Source organism: Crotalus tigris, unplaced genomic scaffold (assembly GCF_016545835.1).
Source record: "Crotalus tigris isolate CLP2741 ecotype Arizona unplaced genomic scaffold, ASM1654583v1 scf7180000017987.690289119674:8195010, whole genome shotgun sequence".
NCBI classification, from domain to species: Eukaryota; Metazoa; Chordata; class Lepidosauria; order Squamata; family Viperidae; genus Crotalus; species Crotalus tigris.
This window is the reverse complement of record NW_024096758.1, coordinates 3,631,462-3,651,698: the sequence shown is the minus strand read 5'-3', so window position 1 is coordinate 3,651,698 and position 20,237 is coordinate 3,631,462. Positions and strand designations below refer to the sequence as shown.

General features: G+C 37.8%; 1 protein-coding gene across 11 annotated transcripts in view; it reads right to left on the bottom strand.

Annotated features, from left to right (window-relative positions):
- Window positions 1-20,237, bottom strand: part of OTOF (otoferlin) — a 164,728-nt gene that overhangs the window by 66,850 nt on the left and 77,641 nt on the right. For 7 of the 11 annotated variants that reach the window (XM_039345994.1, XM_039345990.1, XM_039346001.1 and 4 more), the window contains 5 exons: window positions 15,419-15,600; window positions 11,295-11,381; window positions 4,583-4,636; window positions 4,037-4,057; window positions 3,091-3,138 (listed from right to left, as the gene is read on the bottom strand). In XM_039345994.1, coding sequence (XP_039201928.1) covers window positions 3,091-3,138; window positions 4,037-4,057; window positions 4,583-4,636; window positions 11,295-11,381; window positions 15,419-15,600 — 392 coding nt within the window. The remainder of the gene's footprint in view (window positions 1-3,090; window positions 3,139-4,036; window positions 4,058-4,582; window positions 4,637-11,294; window positions 11,382-15,418; window positions 15,601-20,237) is intronic. The other 4 variants (XM_039346000.1, XM_039345998.1, XM_039345995.1 and 1 more) reach the window with 2 other exon arrangements.

Genomic DNA, 20,237 nt, shown 5'->3' with positions numbered 1-20,237 from the left:
AATTTGATTATTAAATAAAGAATAAATGAAATGAAGCATACTGGATATATATCAGCCTCTCACCTTGGTTATGCCTCTCGGTTCTGAAAAATATGGCAAACGAGCTCTCATCTACGAAACCCCCTACTGTGCTGATAGTGATGAAGGTAACAGCATTTTATTGCAAGATGCTGTTCCAATTTCTGACTATTAACTAATGACAGAAGAAGCTGCAGAACAGAGTTTAGATGAAAGAGAGGCAGAGATTATGATATTGAAACCTACTTTTTGTCCTTGGTCTTGCTGAAATGGGTGAGCAGAGCCAGGCAGGAAGCAAAAAGCCAAAATTTAAACAAAAAGTTAATAAGTTGGCGGGCGGATAGAGATCGACCCCTAGGTGCCTCGATCATGGGGTGCCTCAGGGCTCGGTCCTGTCCCCCCTCATTTTTAACATCTACATGAAACCGCTGGGTGAGATCATTCGGCGACACGGGGTGAGGTATCATCAGTACGCGGATGATACCCAATTATATATCTCCACCCCGTGTCCTTTCAGTGAAGCAGTCGACGTGATGTGCTGGTGTCTGGAAGATGTAAGGGTCTGGATGGGGGTGAACAGGCTTAAACTCAACCCTGACAAGACCGAGTGGCTCTGGATCTTGCCTCCCAAAGGCCAACTGGATGGTCCATCTTTAGTCCTGGGGGGGGGCAAATTTACCTCCCTCAGTGCAGGCACGCAACTTGGGTGTCCTCCTGGACTCACAGCTAAATCTGGAACAACATCTATCGGCTGTGGCCAGGGGGACCTTTGCCCAGGTTCGCCTGGTGCACCAGTTGCGGCCTTATCTGGACCGAGAGGCTTTACTCCCAGTCACTCATGCCCTCGTCACCTCAAGACTGGATTACTGTAACGCGCTCTACATGGGGCTACCCTTGAAGAGCGTTCGGAGGCTGCAGTTGGTTCAGAATGCAGCCGCGAGAGCGATTGTGGGTGCACCAAGGTACATCCACGTGTCACCTATCCTCCGCGAGCTGCACTGGCGTCCTGTGGGTCTCCGGACGCAATTCAAGGTGTTGGTTATCACCTTCAAAGCCCTTCATGGCATAGGGCCAGGTTACTTACAGGACCGCATTCTGCCGCACAGCTCCCAGAGACCGGTGAGGTCCCATAGATTGGGCCTCCTTCAGGTCCCGTTGGCCAGACAATGTTGGCTGGCGGGCCCTCGGGGAAGGGCCTTTTCTGTGGTGGCTCCGACCTGGTGGAATCAACTTCCCCCCGAGGTTCGAACTACTCCCATCCTGCTGGCTTTTAAGAAGGCCGTTAAAACTTGCCTGTTGCGGCAGGCCTGGGGCTGATGTCCCTGGGGGGCCGGGATATGATCGGACTCGTGGTATGACTGTTTTATTTTATTGTTTTATCATTGTTTTAACTTTGTACGCCGCCCTGAGTCCTTTGGGATTGGGCGGCATATAAATATTTGAAAAAATAAATAAAATAAATAAATAAGAAATTAGGAGGATTTTTCATAGGATAATATCAAAAGAACAGCCACAAGCTATATACATTTAAATCCTATTTTTCTTTCTTCAGGAATGTATATATTATTCTCCCATGTGAAGGAGAAAAAGTTGAGGAAAAAGATTGATTATATATTGTAACCCCAAAATCTTATCTAAGTCTACAGGATATGAATTACAAAAATCTTGATGGCTGTGTAGGTCATGGGAAAGACAGAGGATTTGGGGATGTCCCATTGCTTCCAGATTTTGGCCATGTCTGTTTCTGCAACTCAGCTCTGAAAGCCCTAATTGTCTCTCTAAATATTATGCTGAGGTGATAATGGCAATAATGTAAATTTTCTTGCTACACTCTGGAAAATGATATGACGTTGCAGTTTTCATTTTTACCTACTTTCCTAGAAATAGATATCATTGAACCCAGAGGATCTTGCTTCAGTAATCTGTGATACTACAAAGCACAGAAGCCTCCATACCAAAAGTGATAATGAAAGATGAATTCTGGTCTAGAGGGCATAATAATGAATTCTGGAGAGAGATTCTAAACATATGACGATTGCTACACTGGGTTATCTCTGAATCTTCTGTTCCTTTTGTTTTAAAATTATGGTAGTGGTTTTTGAATTTGATGAAAATAACCCACAAAATATATGTTACTTTTTATTTTGTCTAAGTATAGAATCTACTCTAGAGAATGTGAAGGTTGACAGAAAAAAATTGAGGCAGCTCATTATTCATCAAATGGAGTTGCAGAGAACAACTTTTTGAAAATTTGGGGGAAAGCTCACTGACCCATGACTGGGGGGGGGGGACAGCAAGTCCTATGGAGATTCTAGGAATTTAGTAACAATATTAATCATGCCAGAGTAATGAGTTATTCAAACATTGGGCAGCAACTATGAATGGTGGTGTTCAACATTAGATAACAAGGACATGCATTCCGTCACAGTTTGGATATGGTTCTTTATGAGTATCTCTAAAATTGTCAGCCAATTGTAATCTTAAACACAACAAAACTTTTAAAAATTACCAACTCTTTTGACAATGTTCCAAGGATTTGTTTTGAACTCACAACAGAGCTATCTCACAAGCCCAGAATATGCCCAGAATGATGGGAACAGAGTCATAATACTTCCACTAAGTTCAGTAGAATCTGTTTCATATTTGAAAAGGATCATCCTGAGACTGAAATGTTGCAAATTAAAAACACTTTGCACAACCCAACTCAAGATGTACACCACCACCACCACCACCACCATTATCACCACCACCTTGTTGAGCATTAACAGTACATTCACATTGTCCCATAGAAAACAAAGTGTCCCAAATAGGGATGGGTTTGAGCTAAGTGCAAAGCCCAGAAGCCAATAACACAATTTTTTAATTGGTCTGAGCTTGTACATATTTCCTGGTGTGGTTGATTCCAAGGGCTTGGCTTTTCTTCTATCACACTCACTCACTGACATTAATCAGCCTGAAAAATGAAATCCTCAATCTATGCAGAAATCACTATGAAAGTATAATATTTTGGCTGAGGATTAGATATTTAAACTGGGAATTATTAAAAGAAAAGAATAAAAAGTATTAAGCTACCTGAATGGCAGATGGTGATGTTTTTTCTCTTTTCCCTTGATTTTATCTCTGAAAGTAAAAATATGATTCAGAAACAATCAAGTGATTAAAAAATAATTTGCTTGAATGAAGCAAGGAAAAAAAACCCTTCCTGTATGAAATTTTGGAAAATGAAATCTTATAACCCAACTCTCTTCTATTACACTGCAAAAACATTTTTCTTGGAAAATCACAGCAAATGCACACATAAGGGATAGAAAGAGAAATACAAACATTTGTAGGAGAGGTATTTTTTAAAAAAATTAAAAAAACATGGAGAAATATTTATATCTGACAGATATAAAAAATTAGTAGGATTAAGATTAGGATTAGAAACATTTCATCTAGGACAGCCACTTGTAATTTTACAGCCATCTATTTTCAACATCCTTTAGAAGACATTTGCTCAGGCCTTTAACAACTATTTCTCTCCTTCCTTGCAACCTTGGATATCAGAAAGTATGTGATAATGGAAAAGAATGTTTCTGGATAGAAAATTGGAATGTCATAGAAAAAATGGATATCCCAATCCACTTTGGCTCCAGCCCTATCCACAATTTGTTTCATCTCTATCTATCATGCAAATCATGTAGATTATCTTCTACTTTCTGATATCCAAGGTTGCAAGGGAGAAGAGAAATAGCTTTTCCCGGCCTTAAGATAGTTAGAATTTCATAATAGAACTGAAATTCAGATAGCCACCAATGGAGTCATTCACATATATTTCAGTTTGCTGCTGAAAATGAGAGTAGACCTCAATACACCTTTGGCTGGGAAGGAAAACAGAAAGGTTTCTAATGCTGGTTTGATTTTAGATCTCATTAGAGGAGCAGAGAAGAAGTACACAAGCAGGCACGCACGGACACAAACACACAGAATGCACACACTAAAAAAGGAAAGGAATTGCAGCTGAAGGGCCAGTATGTACCTGGAGTTTTTGTGGTCATCACTGTTGCACCAGAGAAGAAAGCCAGGGAAAAACATCAAAGTCAAGAGAGTTGAGTGCTAATTTGCAACAGACTATTTTCTACCTACCAGGAACCAATTGCTTGGTGATTCAAGGATACATCTTCCTGCATGAGTTTTATAGCAGGAACACCTGATGGATACCTCAACAGTGTGAACTAGGGGGGGGAGCTATTCCAGTCAACCTCTTGCCCAATGGACAGGACCCAGGTGGCAATACTCAAAGGCTCTAAAGCTGGCCTCTAAAATAAGGTCTTGAAGTATAAATCATCACCTTCTGAATACATAAGAAGCTTTTCAGAATCACAATCTTTTATTGCTCTTGCAAGGTTAGCCATATGGAGTTACTTATAATTTTCTGGTTATTATTGATATGTTCAGAAAAGCTCTAATCTCTGTTGTAGGTTTAGGAACATAAGAACAACCCCCATTTTTAAAATCAATTCTGGAATTGAGACTGGCATGAATAAAACCCCTTTTTAGAGCATTATCCTGGTTCTTAATATACCTGGCTACAGATTTGTACCCATTATGGCGCTTTTTCTGGACTCCTGACAGCCTGCTGGAATAGGGCACAGAAGAAAAGGGAAAAAAAAAACACAATTAGGATAAATGAAATTGGCAACAATAGTCATGAGATCATTTTGCATGTGAAATGGACAAATGCTTTTGTTTTCTATAACTTATTTATCCAAATGAGATTCTCTACAATTTAGTCAAGATTCATTTGGGAAGATGGTGGCCCAACTTTCATGATCATAGAAAACCAATACAAATAACCACAGATTCTATTCAAATAAATAAGCAAAAACAAATAGCAGGGAAAGAGCTTTTCATGGCCACTTAGAACCTCCCACTGGAAGAATGCCCTTCCTGATGGGCACTTCTAGAAAAGTCCATATAAATATAAGACATAGAATATTACTTGGATGGTATAGTTATCATAGTTGAAAATACATTCAATTTTATGAAAACTGATCCAGATCAGTTATAACAACCAAAGTTAATGATTTGAATTGTTGTTTTTCTTATTCTAATTATGCACACAATGATGCAAATCCATCACGCAACAGGACTTGAAAGAGTAAGGAGGATGTTTATCACCCTTAGAATAAATAATTGTATCTGTGTATAATTTTTCTCATTACTTCTGGTGGCTTAAGTAGATTAAAATGCCAAATGAAAAGAACAAAGGGACAGGCCTATACATTGCCTTGGTAGCCATTCAGTTACCTCCCAAATCAATAATTGCTGAGATATGACAGGCTATATAGGAGCAAACCAATGGATGGGAGAAATCTTTAACTCTTTCTTTCTACTACTACTATACCTGGCAAATTCCTGATTATCCCTGACAAATTTCTTTTTCCCTGGATGTTTTCACCCATTTAAATGTTGTCTTTCAGGTCCTAATTAGTGAAAGTGAAAATCTTTCTTATGTGCTATGCAACGTGCTATTAAAAAATTCTGTAAATCACAAGGAAGGAAGGATTAAAAGTTCCCCCTCCCCTTTCATTTACTTATTATTCCTACAAGGCTCATTACAAGTAGATTTAGTTTAGAAGGACAATGTGAGGTTCTTCAATCTTTTGCCAATGCATATGAAAACAAACTAAATTGATTAAGGAAAAAAATGCTCAGAATTCTCCTCATTGATTAATTGCATCTGAATTACAAAAAAGTAAACAAACATGTCTTCCAGAAATGATTCTGAGGGGGTCATGAATGATCATTTGGAGATGAGATCTGTGGAGATTTCCTTATGTACTCTGTTTTTGTTTGTTTTTGTTTTGTGTTTGTTTTTATTTTGAATTATAGGAGAAAGATGGCAGATTCATGTCTTTTTCTGTTGCAAAGTGATTTTAACTAGGCAAATGGTAGGGGTGAAGTAAGCTAACTTCCTCATATTCATGATTGTATATAGGCCGATTTTAACATATAATTTTATTTTTATCAAACCACTTCACAGTATAAACACCATGCATGCACAAATAGAAGTACACAAAAAAGGAAATACATTAAAATCGGTGTTAAACTGAAAGCAGCCATCTTGAATACAGAAGCCATGCAATAACAACAACAAAAGTATGTTTCCCAAGCCTTGGAAAAGGAAATCTTGTAAGCCAAGAGCTATTTTGTGTGTCTTCTGCTTATCCTCTAATTTGCCTCCTATGGGGCATCCCTGATTAAATTCAGCACCATAGACAGAGCTCTAGAAGATAAGAGATTGGCAAGCACCAAATGTGTACCAAGTGATGGCTGCATTAAAAACTTGCCCAAGGAAAGAAAACATGAATAATTCAATTGGGCCAGGATTGTTTTATGCTCCAGAGCTACATCCTACCTATTTTTTAAAAATAAACATAGATCAGGTATTATGTCCTGCTGCTGACATTTTTACTGTCCTAAAACATAAAAGAGGCCAGCCATGAGGAGCAAAGAATGGAATATTGGGGGTCAGGCAACAAAATGTATCTCAAAATATTAATATTTAAGAGAAGCTGGCCCAGTTGCAGGCCTAGCCCTATGTCAGGCAGGCTTAAATACAAGGAGGCCAATTTGAACACACAGGCTGTTAGGGGATTTGCCTGCACAATTGTGCCATGACAACTCTTCTCCTGAAAGAAGATTAATCAAAGGAAAGTTCAGCAAATCCTAACTTCATTTGAAGTTTATAGATAAACTGTGCATGTTTTCAGAAAAAGGTTTATATTTTCTTTAGTTTTAAATACAAAATACTACCAAGGTATAACATCAAAGAGGATAATGGATTATTTGGGCTACTGAAGGATAACCTTTATTAGTAACTACAATAAAATGCAGTCGTCCACGTAAAGTCTCAAATGGTTTTACAGGCCTATTAAAATGTGAAGGGATATTTATGTTAAATATTCTTTATTAAATAAACTATTATACAGAACCACAATATTTTAACAAGCTGAAAATCAAGATCTGGGACCATGGTACTTATAGACAGGGAAACACACATTGAAAGATTCTGCATGGTGTCTGATTCCACTTAAGTTTCAATATTAAATTTATTAAATATATTATTTATAACCCTCTCTCCCCAAATTAGTAAATGTAGGAATTCTAAATTCCAATAATTTTCTCTATAAAAAAGTTCTGATAAATAGAATACATTCATTTTCTTCTTACTGGAACTTGGGCTCATTTTTCATCTTACTGTCTGGTAGATATTCTTTAATCATAAAATTATTACCAGGGATCACTCAAAATATCCAAATAGTGTGACATTTTTGAACAGGTGAAAAAAGAAGTTATTCTTCATAAACTCCATAATTAAAACACTAATGGCCATCACCTTGAACAACTTTAAAAGAGAAATATATTAAAATAAGGCTATAGATAGATGGTAGTGATGATACCTATATCTTATCTCCAGAATTGGAATAGGAGAAGAGCCGATTTGTTATGCAAGATGCAATCCAATATTTATTTAGTATTTTATAACTATCTGTAAAACAGATTTGTTTGTTTTATTTCTGATGGTGTTCTTTCAAGAAGATAAAAATTAGAAAAATGTACAGTGCTGAACTTCTATTAATGGGAGCTGCTTCATAAACAGTCAAGAAAATATAAATAGTTGTCCTTTGTTTCAAATTTCATGCATTGCTGCATATTTACCCTTCACAATCTTCTGTATCTTCATCCAAGCTATTCCATTTATATACGTGAATACAGAATATATGCAATTAGAACAAATTGCTCATTTGGTTAAAAAGAGAAAATATTTTAATTGCTAACATACAAAAAAGAGCCATATTGAGACAGATGGATCATCACACAAACATGCTGCCATTAGACATGTAAAAGGCCCATCGTATTTTGGCTGCATTCACGCACTGTGTTCAACTTGAAATATTATATGGGTTCACACAGTTTCCTAGACAATAGGCTAGCCAAAAGGGATAAATTTATACCACCCACTCATTCCCCTTGCTCACATCACGGCCGTGATCGTGACCATTGCCCAGTAACAATTTCTGTATATCTTATTCTAATGAGGTTATTTTGGTCTCATCTCCAGGCCATGATGGAAGGAGATTAAAAAAAGAAATGAAGCTGGAGGAATCCACCAGTAGCTTTTCTTAACTTCTCCCACTTTAAAGCATTAGGGACAGCCTCTGTCACTGGCCTCATTATAATGGCAAAATAGGGCTAAGCAAGTGGGGCGTAAGATTTTTATAACTGATATGGTCAAACATGTTGTCTAAATAGTGCACAACAGAAAGTGTCTATAGAGATTCTCAGTCATCTAGGTCATTGTTGTCCCAAAGGTGTTTTTTCAAGAGGCAACTGGACTTTCTTGTTTTTCTTTGAAGTCGTTTTGCTTCTCATCCAAGAAGCTTCTTTGGAAAGTCCAGTTGTCTCTTGAAAAAGCACCTTTGCACAACAGAAAAACCGTCCTGTACACTAAACAAGAACAGAAATTAATTGGAAGATTTGAATGAATTTCTATATTCCATGATAAAATCCTTCTCTTGATATGTTCAATTTAGCCCAAGAAATATATTGCCTCTAGGATTCTTCGGAGAAAATAGCACAGTTCCAATCTAGAAAAATGACCATTATTGTGCTTTGATGTTTGAAAGCAAGCATTTTTCACTATTCTTTGCATGCAGAAAATTTATTGTGGGTGTCTGTTCAGCCCAGGTTAGTTTGCTGGGCTTTGTCTTGTAAAGCTGCAAACACGATTAACACAATTAATCAGATCAGTTAAAGAATTAGCAGATGCATTCACACCATGTACTTAATAATAATAAGCTAATAATAACTTTGGTAGATTTTTGTGGCTCAGAATGTCTCACCTATTCTCACCTATCTGTTGTTTTATGACGGTGTGAATCCCAGTAATCAATCTCAACAAACAAGTTAAGCATGCTCAGTCTAAAGCAATCCAATTTAATATGGGACCTGGTCACAGTTGGTTCCCACCCTAGTAAAAACCAATTTACTCTGATTTTTCTTGATGAGTCTGTGATGCTGGTGGATTTGAGATTTCTTTAAATCATTAGTCTGAATTTATGGGGCGGCTGTTTCTTGTTTTGTTCTGAGGCTGGTGGGAAGGAGAATTCTTGTGCTGCAACCTGTTATCAGAGGGTTTTTTACTCTTAAAAACATGAATAAAAGTAAGTCCTTGACTTACGACCACTATTTATTTATTGATTTGATTTGATTCATTTGCTGCCCACCTCAATGTGACTTGGGGTGGCTTACAACATTAAAAGCAATAAAACCATAAAAATAAGTATTTCTGATATAAATAAAAATACAAATTACAATTAAAAGATGGGGAGGGAGGGAGGGAGGGAGGGAGGGAGGGAGGGAGGGAGGGAGGGAGCAGGATTTCAGAAAGGTGGTTTAGTGAATTGCATCTGAATTTATGACTTTTTTTGCCAAGGTTGTTACGTGAATCACTGCAGTTGTTAAGTGAATCACATGGTTAATAACCAAATTGGGCTTCCCCCATTGACTTTGCTTATCAGAAGTTGCACAAACGCAGCCACCACATTGAAATAGACCTGGTTAAGCATATTATGGGAATATAATCATTCTTCAGTACATGCCTGGCATGTGCTCAATTCCCCTTTGGAATGCAGATGAATTCTAAAATAATTCTCATAGCTAGGAAGCATTTATCCATCCACCTTTGAGTGAAACCTGGCATCTGTGCAATTTTGCTCTCTTATTGTTTTTCTCTTCTATTCATTCCATCCCTGACCTTAAGATAGCCAACTTCCATAAAAAAAAACTATCAGAATTCTTTTTAGCCTTGTTTATTTGGTGGGAAAGAATGAAATGAGATGGGAGGAGGCATCCTTAAGAATTTACATAGTTTCAAGGAACTCTGTCCACAGTCATCCACAAGGGGAATAGGAGTTGATTCAGTCTGCCCTTTCTGGACCAGCTCTCTAGTACAGAAACAACAGTTTCATTATGGGAGAATGATGAGAAAGAGACCCTAAGGGTGAGGTTGTCTGTTCTTAAATCAGAATTGTATGTAGACGTTTGTCTTGACTCCAGAAACAAATAAACATCATCTGCAAAAGGTTAAACAAAAGCTGGGAATGTAATGTTTTGTTTGGAAGGGATATAATTAGTGTTTTTCTTTATATTTTGTTTAGCTTCTGTAAGTTTATTTCCTGTGTTATCCCCAATGAATGAATTGAGTCCCCTCTCTGATTTCCCAGTTCAGATTTTGTTGCCCTTAGGCTTACCATTATGTGTCTGGTAGAACTTCTCTTGAGTCTGGACCCAACTGAATAGTTCACTTCTTGCACGAAGGTTGTTCTAGTTTGCATGTAACTCACCCCACCCAAAACCTGTGCTCCTTTATTGGTCAACATTAAATCTACCATCATTCTTTCCTGGTGGATTACTACCTACTAGTTACCTACCTAATCTCTATCATCAACAGGTACCAGAGTGAGCCTCACCTACTGTCAGGCTCCAAAAGCCAAAAAAAGACACACTGAGGTTCTTCTAAGCAGTTTCCTATATTGTTCCTCCTCCATAGGTAGAAATCTTGCAAACTACTTACACTATTAAACATATACTTTGAGAACTCCTAGGGAGGAGCTGATCTGATTCTTTTCCTCCCAAACTGTCTAAGTCTCTCTGTCTTTTGCTTCTCTGGAATGCAATCCCTCCCTTCTGGGAATCCAGATTACATTCCACCACATCTACTTACCATGACATCACATTGAATTGCATTGTGCATGCTCTTTGGGAAGGTTTACACAAAACTCAGCAAAAGAACACCAGGAATTTCTGCAGTCATGCCATGTTCTCATAAATAATCAGCCATGCAGGAAAGAAAACTGGTGCCGTACTACAAGTTGCTTTTTTTGTGTGCCTGAGATTGATTGATTTCAATTTAGATGTTGCCCCAGTCCAAAATGATTCTGGGCATCTCACAATATAATAAAGCAATTAAAACACAATACAGAACAAAGTAAGTTGGGATGGTTTCAACCAGTAGGAGAATTTATGAGAATTCCCTGGCTAGGTTTACACAATAAAAACCCAGATAATGGATTAAATCAATAATCAGGTCCAGCATGTTGTGTGGGTGCAAATGATATAAGATTGCTGCAGTTTCCTTGTAGAAAAAAACACACCTTGCCTGAAAGAAATCTTTCTTCAGCACAACACCCCACACTTGAGTCACTACCAGGCATAGCTGAACTTCATACCTGGCATTCAAAGACCCTTGGCTGACGGTATCTCCCTCACCCAGCAGTTCATCATCACTATGGTAATACAATTCATCATCTTCTTGCCTAGAATAATGAGGATCGATACAAGGTTTGTATATTATGGGTTTTTTAGGCACCAAAGATTGAAGCTGAGAGCAGGAACAGCAATTCTAGGATAAATGATAAATGAATTGGATAGATAAATAGCACGGCTGGGCAAATTCCCCATGGAAGGGTTATGAGTGAGAAGGCACGATGTAAGTTAATGATGTATCACTGATACATTAAGTACCCCATCTGAACGAGCTATAATTAATGTCTCAATAGAGCACTCAGATGCATTTCTACCTTGTGCTGCAAAATACTGCATGAATGTTAGTGTATGTTAGTACACATCTGTTAGTATATGTACACTAACATGTACACCTACACAGATGAATGAGATGCTTAAGACTTTCCTATTCAGTGAGTTTATCTTGTTACCATTTTTTCTTACAGGAATACAATTAACAGCACTTTCCTAAACAGATTGGTCCTTTGTTTTATGCTACATGGACGCTAGAGGGCATCAACTTCAAAACTAATTTGCTATAGCTGCACAATCAATAGCTTACTTCTAGAGAAACCCTTAATGCAGCTTGCCAAAATTGACTTTTCACTCAATGGATAAGGGATGAAAAACAGTGAAAAAATGTGAGTGTTCATGCACACTCAGGGGGAGGGGATGGGGAGGAAATCTTCCAATGTTGGTTTGTCAAGAAATGCATATGTTTGAAACAATGCCAGGAGATTATTTGGAAGATGGCTAGTGTGTTTCATTTATTGTTTCAAACAGTGCTTTTCAGGACAAAGGTCTGTATTAGTGGTGTGTGTGTGGGGGGGGGGTTTTCTGTATATTTTGTTTCATTGATTCAAAAACTGTAAGAACTGAAGGTGCAATAGAAGTTATTTGAAAGTACAGCCTTTCACTAAAAGGTGATTTGTTGAAAAACAAGCAAAATTACATTAGTAATTTTCCTTTTCCTTCATTTTCCTAAAAAAAAAAACATTTTTCACTCAGAATCTGTTAGAAAATGTTATTTTGTTCAAGCTGGCCTTAAAAATCATATCCTACATTTTGGAGTTTGGAACATCATTACTTTTTTAAAACAACAACAACAATAAACTCGTTCCTTTGAATCATACAAAAAACACAAGACTGTCCAATTTTGAAATTTTATTTGGATATTTTTTTTTTTTACCAGTCAAGTTTAACCTCTAGGTCAACCCAATTTCTACCAGTGAAATGCTTTATAATTACATAAAGCTGAGACTCATTTCTCTGCAATCAAAAGACTTTTTTTTAAAAAAAATAAATGGTTACAAACAGATACATAAGAACCATTTTCTACCAATTGAGCTAGGGGCCTAAAATCACATGTTTGTTTAATCTTCTCCCTGGGCTTATAACTTCTAACAGTCTCTGGGATCTTTATGAGCAATTTTAGCTTTAGGAATGACTGTTGATTTGTTATGCTGCCTGACCCATTATGTCTTGGCAGCTAATGAAAAGCTCAAAATTAGTAGTCTATTGGCATGTGGTAAATGTCATCCAAATAACTACAAAACAGCCATAGATGGAGCAAATACTGATGCCCGTTATCTGGCAGATCATTCTGAGAAATGGTTTCCAAGCACTGTGCGATTACCTTCTCAGCTATTTATCGTATGCCTTCTCTTACATTTAAAATTGCCCAGTTACTCTGTAATTTCCTTTAGGTGGCTTAGTAAAGTTTGACCTAATGGATGCTGCCTTTTCTTCTGAATAACTGCTCCCAGGTTTTTTTTTGTCAGGGTTTGGAAGGAACCAAACATATATTTTGATCTCCTAAATGAGGCTGTCAACACACTAACAGTGGCGCATTCTGCTTGTTAACATCAAGAATTGTGTTTCTTCCCGGCAACAAAATGGTTACACATTGATCTGGGTAGTTGATTTACAGCTCCAATTAGACATTTCAAAGCCATTTCACATAAAAAATTGGCTTTTTCTATATTTTGCCTGGCCCAGGAGAGATCTTTGCTCTACAAGGTGCTCCTGTTTGCAAAACATAGAACACAGATGGACAGAATACACCCCAAAGAATTAGCAACTAGCAACACCTATACCAGGTAAAAAGCAAAGGTTTCCCTGTCAGTCATGTCCAATTCTAGGGCATGGTGGTCATCGCTGTTTTTTGGTCAAGGGAGCCAGCATTGACCAAAGACAATTTCTGGGGTCATATGGCCAGCATGGCTATATGCCAAAGGTGCACAGAATGGATAAGAAGCTAAGAAGGATATTTTGGGCTGGGCAAAGTTGTCTTCAACTTGGGACAGATTGAAACCTACTTCCAACAGATATCCTGGGGAAATTGCAAAAGGGTCAATTCAAAATCGAATGATGCCGAAGCTCAAATTCTATTCCTCTTCCATGAATGCAGTTCCAACATTTAGGTTAAAACTCTAAGACACAAAAATTAGGCTAGAAGTTTCTTTGGAAACATTCTCATGCTTTCTAGATTTCCAGGAAGAAATTCTAGTCATAGCTTCACAAGAAGAGAGAAACCAGTTAAAAAATAAATAGAATTGGCAGCATCACCATGTAGAGACCAAATAATCTATAGGTAGAACTCATTTAGTGACCAGAATTTGGACCATCAGTTCAGTTGTTAAGTAAAGCAGTCACTAAATGAAATCTTACTTTAGTTTTCCTTTGCTTTACAGAACCACAAAGGCTGTAAATGCCGGGATTGGTTGTAAAGTGACTTTTTCATCATCTGGTAACTACAAACTGTCACTAAACAAGGCACTCATTAATTAAGGTCATAGAACAGCAAATGAGGCACTCACTAAACAAGAACTTCCTGTACACAACTGACTCCTGAGTTTTTGACTGGCAAAAGAATTTCATCTTTTTCTATGATGGGTCATTCTTGCATATATAATCACATGCCATCTACATTTCTTATTTATTTAAGAAATATAGCTGGCATGTCATTATATACTTAAGAATGACTCATCATAAAAAAATGGGACTGTTTGAATAAGTATATATCCAGTTTGTAGTATAAGATCAATTAATTTGCCTGAATGACAATTCAATTTCTATTCAGCTTTGATTTATTCAGTTTTGAGACTATCCCACTCCTCACAAAGGCAATTTATAATAAAAAGGGGAGAAAAAGAAAAAAAATATGTAAAAAAAATTCCCATAACATCTATGGAGATTCTCAGTCATCCAGGTCATAGTTATCCCAAGGGTGCTTTTTCATAAGGCACCTGAACTTTCTTGTTTTTCTTTGAAGACGCTTTGCTTCTGATCCAAGAGCTGAAGAAGCTTCTTGGATGAGAAGCAAAATGTCTTCAAAGAAAAATAAGAAAGTCCAGTTGCCTCATGAAAAACTACTTTTGGGAAATCCCTATAACTTACTGGAAATCTATTTCAGTATTACAAAAAATAAATCAGACATCCTATTCCAGGGAGAACAATCAGGTTTTTAAATATTTCTGGAAAGTCATTAAGATAAGATCTATAAGCAGCTGGGGGAACAAGTAAATTTATTATTATACTGCTTGCTTGTTTACTAAATACCAATTAGCTGAGCCTTGCTCAGACCAGCCTTGATCTGCAGGAGGTTGTGAAGAGGGAACCTGTTGCTGAGATCAGTATTCATAGGATTCCAAGAACAATTACTTTCCTGAGACCAACACCAGGAACATCATCATCTAAGTTGTTCAGATGCAGGAGAATCTATGCTGAAGCAATATATTTTCATGCTGTATCCCTAGTGATTCAGCTTTGGGGAGCAGTTAGTCTGACCTTGAATTCAACAGACAATCTAAAATCAGCAGGTTAGTAAATGCATTGGCAGGATTAGCAGATATAGGACACAGTTCCAGGATGTGCATTTTTCAATAGTACAGAATATCTGTGGCTCAGGGTTGTACTGTGGAGTCCTGGGTGCTCTCTGAGTTTGGTTGTTTGCTTGCATACATTTCATTACCCAACTAGGTAACAAAATCTCTGCAAGCAAACTACCAAGCTCAGAGAGAACCGAGGAATCTATAAATGAATTTTTATTGTGGGTTTGACTTCTTACCTTCGGAAGGCTTTCTCTGCAGTGCTGGTCTTGCTTGACTGTCTGTGGCTGGGAAGCAGGACATCAGTTTCATAGGGATCACCATCTGGATGGACCCTGGGACTCTCCAAGAATTCATCATCATTCCACACCCCAACACTGCCATCCATGGCCTGGTACCGAATCTCAATGGAAACACTGGTCTGAAAGAAGAACAAATCAGAGGCTCTCTGTTATGAACCCCGTCCTTCACAAACAGGTTTTCCCCCTGGGGCAAGGATGGTATTTCCCATGGTATTTCAACAAAACCAGGCAAAACATCGCTGTCCTGCAGAACTTCATGGGCTGAAATGCAGAAAGTATCACTAAGTGGATGTTTTCCTTGACAAGCAGAGGTACCCTATATTATTGGGGAAGTTATAGATCAATTGTTTGAATTCTACTTTTGTTGCATTTATATTGGATTTGTATTGGATTGTACAAGTTACTTATATGACCAAAGCAGCATACAGATAATCCTCAACTTACAAACTTTCTTTTAGTAACGATTTGAAGTTACAATGACACTGAAGAAAGTGACTTATGACTGTTTTTCACACTTTACAGCAGTGGCAGCATCCCCTGGTCCCATGATCAAAATGTGGACACTTGGCAATAGTCTCATGGATGGTGTTCTTGCATTGCTCTATCTGCAAATTGGCCATTTTTCTCTTACTATATCAGCATTTCTCCAGGAATCTCCAGCCTCTCTGGCTGTCAACAGGTCCATTAAATCTTTAAAAAAAATGTTATCCTGAAGGAACTGCTCCCACTGAGCTTTTTCAGAGTGGTAAATGTGGCCAATTATTAGAGGACTAGAAACCGATGGGAAGATGAGTAACAGAAAACAATAACGCCTAACTAATGGCAGCTTCTATCACTAAATGCCAGCAAGAGAAAGTGTAAAAAAAAATATCTTTAGACATCTTTGAGAATAAAGGAGAAAAACAGAGACTCCTTCTCAGAACAAAAGTGAGAACTGCAAGGCAAATTTTGACCCAATTTGGAATAAATAGGGATCTACAACAGAACACTAAAAAGTATCTTGAACCTTGTATGTAGTGAGTCTCACCTATCCAAGCCTCATTAGCTGACAGCCAGACATTAGCATGGGGTGGGGTGGAGTGGGGGGGAGGGAATAATTGGAATGTGAAAAAATGTGGGGAGGGGGATAGAAGCCCAGCTGAGCCACATGAGAAGCTCCAGCCAGCCAAGGTTATTTATGATATGCAGAGCTAGGAACTGAGCACCTGTTTTCTGAACAATATATAAGCACCTGATTGGACATTTGCAGGTAACTGGAGAGGGGAGGGAAGAGAGAACTTTCCTTTGTGTTGTTTGCATGGGAAAACCTCAGATTCAGCTTACTCCTGTAACCATTTAATCTTCAGTAAAGTATATTCTTGGCAAAAGAAATGGCTAAGATTCTTTCTTTGCTAGATGACTAAGTGGGACGGTTGACATGGTGTTTCTCAACCTAGCTGGGGCATTCTGGGAACTGAAGTCCACGCATCTTAAAATTGCCAAGGCTGAAAAAAATATTTATTTCCAAGGTTGACATTTTATGCCTATTGTGTTGGCTCAAACCTTATGGCATTTTTCTTAAGGTTAGGCCTTCCTAAGCATGACAACACCTCTCTTTTGCTATTCAGTGTTCTTCTTTGGTTATAGAGTCATCAGCACTTGCTGCACCACTATAGGGAACAGTTTGATAAAGCACAGCATTTATGTGGCTCAGAGATGGAATGCAGCTGAATCATCTCAACAGATGTCAAAATATAGAGGAATTCCCCTCCCCCTCATGTGGATACTTATTGGAAAAAGCTCAAGGCTCCAAATCACAGCATGACTTCCTTGCAATCATCAGGACCTATAAACTCATGCTGCCTGAGAAGTGAATACAATTCTGTGATCAGCTGCCACATTTACTATTTAGTAAGGTGACCAACTTTTTTACAATGAAAAGGAGGACGCAAATAAATTGAAGAAAAAAATATCGTAAATAAAAGAAACATTTTATTCATTGCAACAATAATGCAGACAACTTGCATGTGCAAAGTTTGCCAGCCGGGTGTTTTGGTGTGCTCAGCAGCAATTCCTATTGGCTTTCGAAAGCCAATAGTGGGAGTAGCACAGCTCATGCAAAAGTTGAAAAAAAAAACCATCAAAAAAAGGTGCCTGAACACCGTTCTGAGCGTTCTATGAGGGGGAAAAAAGCCCTGCAGATTAGTCTTCAAATATTGAAAAGGAGGACATGAAGGGGGACACTTTTTGAGGGAGGACAGAACTTACAAAAGGAGGACTGTCCTCCCTAAAGGAGGACAGTTGGTCACCTTATATTTAGCAACAGAAAATACTGGGAAGCACACACACGCACAAACATATATTGGTAGAAGTAGAGGTAGAGGTAGAGGTAATTCTTGATTTACAACAGTTCATTTAGTTACAATGGCACTGAAAAAAAATGACTTGTGACCATTTTTCACAGTTACAACTTCTGCAGCATCCCTGTGGTCAATGATCAAAATTTAGATGATTGGCAAATGGTTCCTATTTATGACAGTTGCTGCGTCCCAGGGTGATGTGATCACTTTTGCAATCTTCTGACAAGCAAAGTCAATGGGGAAGTCAGATTCACTTAACAACTGGGTTACTAACTTAACAACTGCAGTGATTCACTTAACACCCATGACAAGAAATGTTATAAAATGGGGCAAAATTCATTTAACAAATATCTCACTTAACAACAGAAATTTGAGGCTCAGTTGTGGTTGTAAGTTGAGGACTATCCTATAGGTAAAGGTATAGCATGGCAGATTATAGTCTATTCCTTACAACAAGTCAATTCAACCTCTATCAGCAAGTATTGCGGGCCTGACTGGCAAAAGAAAGCTCAGGATCATATTGGTTGGAAACATGCAGTAGAGGCCTTCATCCTGCAGTGAATAGACAATGGCTAGAATGATGGTGGTGATGATGATGATAGGTCTGTATATATTAGTGTGTGTATGTGTGTGTATAGGTCTTTTGATTTAAAAATGTGGAGAACTTCTGCTAATCTAAAACATTGGCATAGCATTTAAAAACTCAGAAGAACTCACCAATTAAGGAACATTTCATTCATTTTGGCTTCCTTAATAGATTATTTTTATCTATATAATTGACCTTCTGGAGAGAAAAAATGAATCTGAATGTTTAAAACAATATTTTTCTTTTTAAATTGCCTAAGTACTTATGCATATACACTAAGTGCCCAAGGTGAGGTTTTTTGGGATTTGTGTTTTTTTTAATAAAAATAAATTGTACATTAATCAACCTGTTAAAGTGTGAGATGTGATTATTTTAAATTTAAATTGACCAAGTGATGGCAGAACTTCTGAATGGAAGCCAAATTGGTCCTCATCTCTGCTTTGCACCAACAATTGTCACTGATGTCAGCCTGCCTATTGCATATGGGTTAATCTAAATAGAGGTTCATTGGTGTCATATTATTTCTCATTCAGAAGCTTCACTGTCTATGGAGCAAGCAGCTTTTTAATGGGTGATTTGGGACCATGATTTTTTGGTTGCTCTCTGGTCATGTCAATAAAAGCACCAAAGGCTTCCACTGCAATCAAAATAAAAGCTTAAAATTGCAACTCCATTGCAATTCCTCCTCAGGGATACACCAGATATGGATGTGTGTGTGTGTGTGTGATACATTCAGGTTCCAAAATGAGAGAAAGCAATGGAAAAGAAAGTAAAGCAAAAATGTAGTTTTAAATGTGAAACAGGCATAGACAAATCTACGGCTTTGCAACCCCTCCCTAGTCTTTTTCATTTAGAAAAACTGATTAAATATTTTGCAAAATGTTTTTCCACCCTCAGTCTCTATTTATCTCTTTCTCTGGCTAATCCAGACACAGGTCTAATGACCTACAAGAGAAATAGAAAAAAAAAATAGAAGGAAGGTTCCTAACGTGCTCTCCTTTTCTATTTGTGGTTCCCATGGTTACTGAATAAGGTAGTACATTACATGCCTTACCCAAGCATTTCTTTTCTGACATAGGCACTGGGTGATTTTAGCCATGGGTTAAAAAGCTCTGAGCGCTGAAATTGGGTGAATATAAAGTCATGCATGATAAAAGCAATGGTTGAAAACAAAGTATGACCAAAGCAAAAAACAAAAACCCTTGGAGGCAAAGGCAAATTTCACAACACAATTCAGAAAGTAGCAGATTTTTATACTATAGATAGTTCTTGACTTACAACAGTTCCCTTAATGACTGTTTGAATTTACAAAGGCACTGGAAAAAGTGACTTATGACCATTTTTCACATCTACAACCGTTGCAGCCTCCCCATCATTATGTGATCAAAATTCAGGCGCTTGGCAACTGACTCACATTCATGACGGTTGCAGCGTGTCCCAGATCCCCTTTTGCAACCTTCAGATAAGCAAAGTCAATGGGGAAGCCAGATGCACTTAACAACCGTGTTACTAACTTAACAGCTGCAGTGACTCACTTAACAACTGGGATAAGAAAAGTCATAAAATGGGACAAAATTTACTTAACAAACCTCTCACTTAGCAACAGAAATTGTGGGCTCAATTGTGGTCATAAGTCGAGGTCTACCTGTATATCCTGTTGTGTATACTTACTGAAAGAGAAATTGAACATTGATTGAACAGAGAGAGAAAGAGAAAAAGAGTGCACCTTGCACAGTTTTCTAAAAAAAAAAAAAACCAAAAAAAAAAACCCAGCAATCCTCAGATGCTAGTCTTTCATGTTCTCCAATAATTCCATTAAGTTGCACTCTTG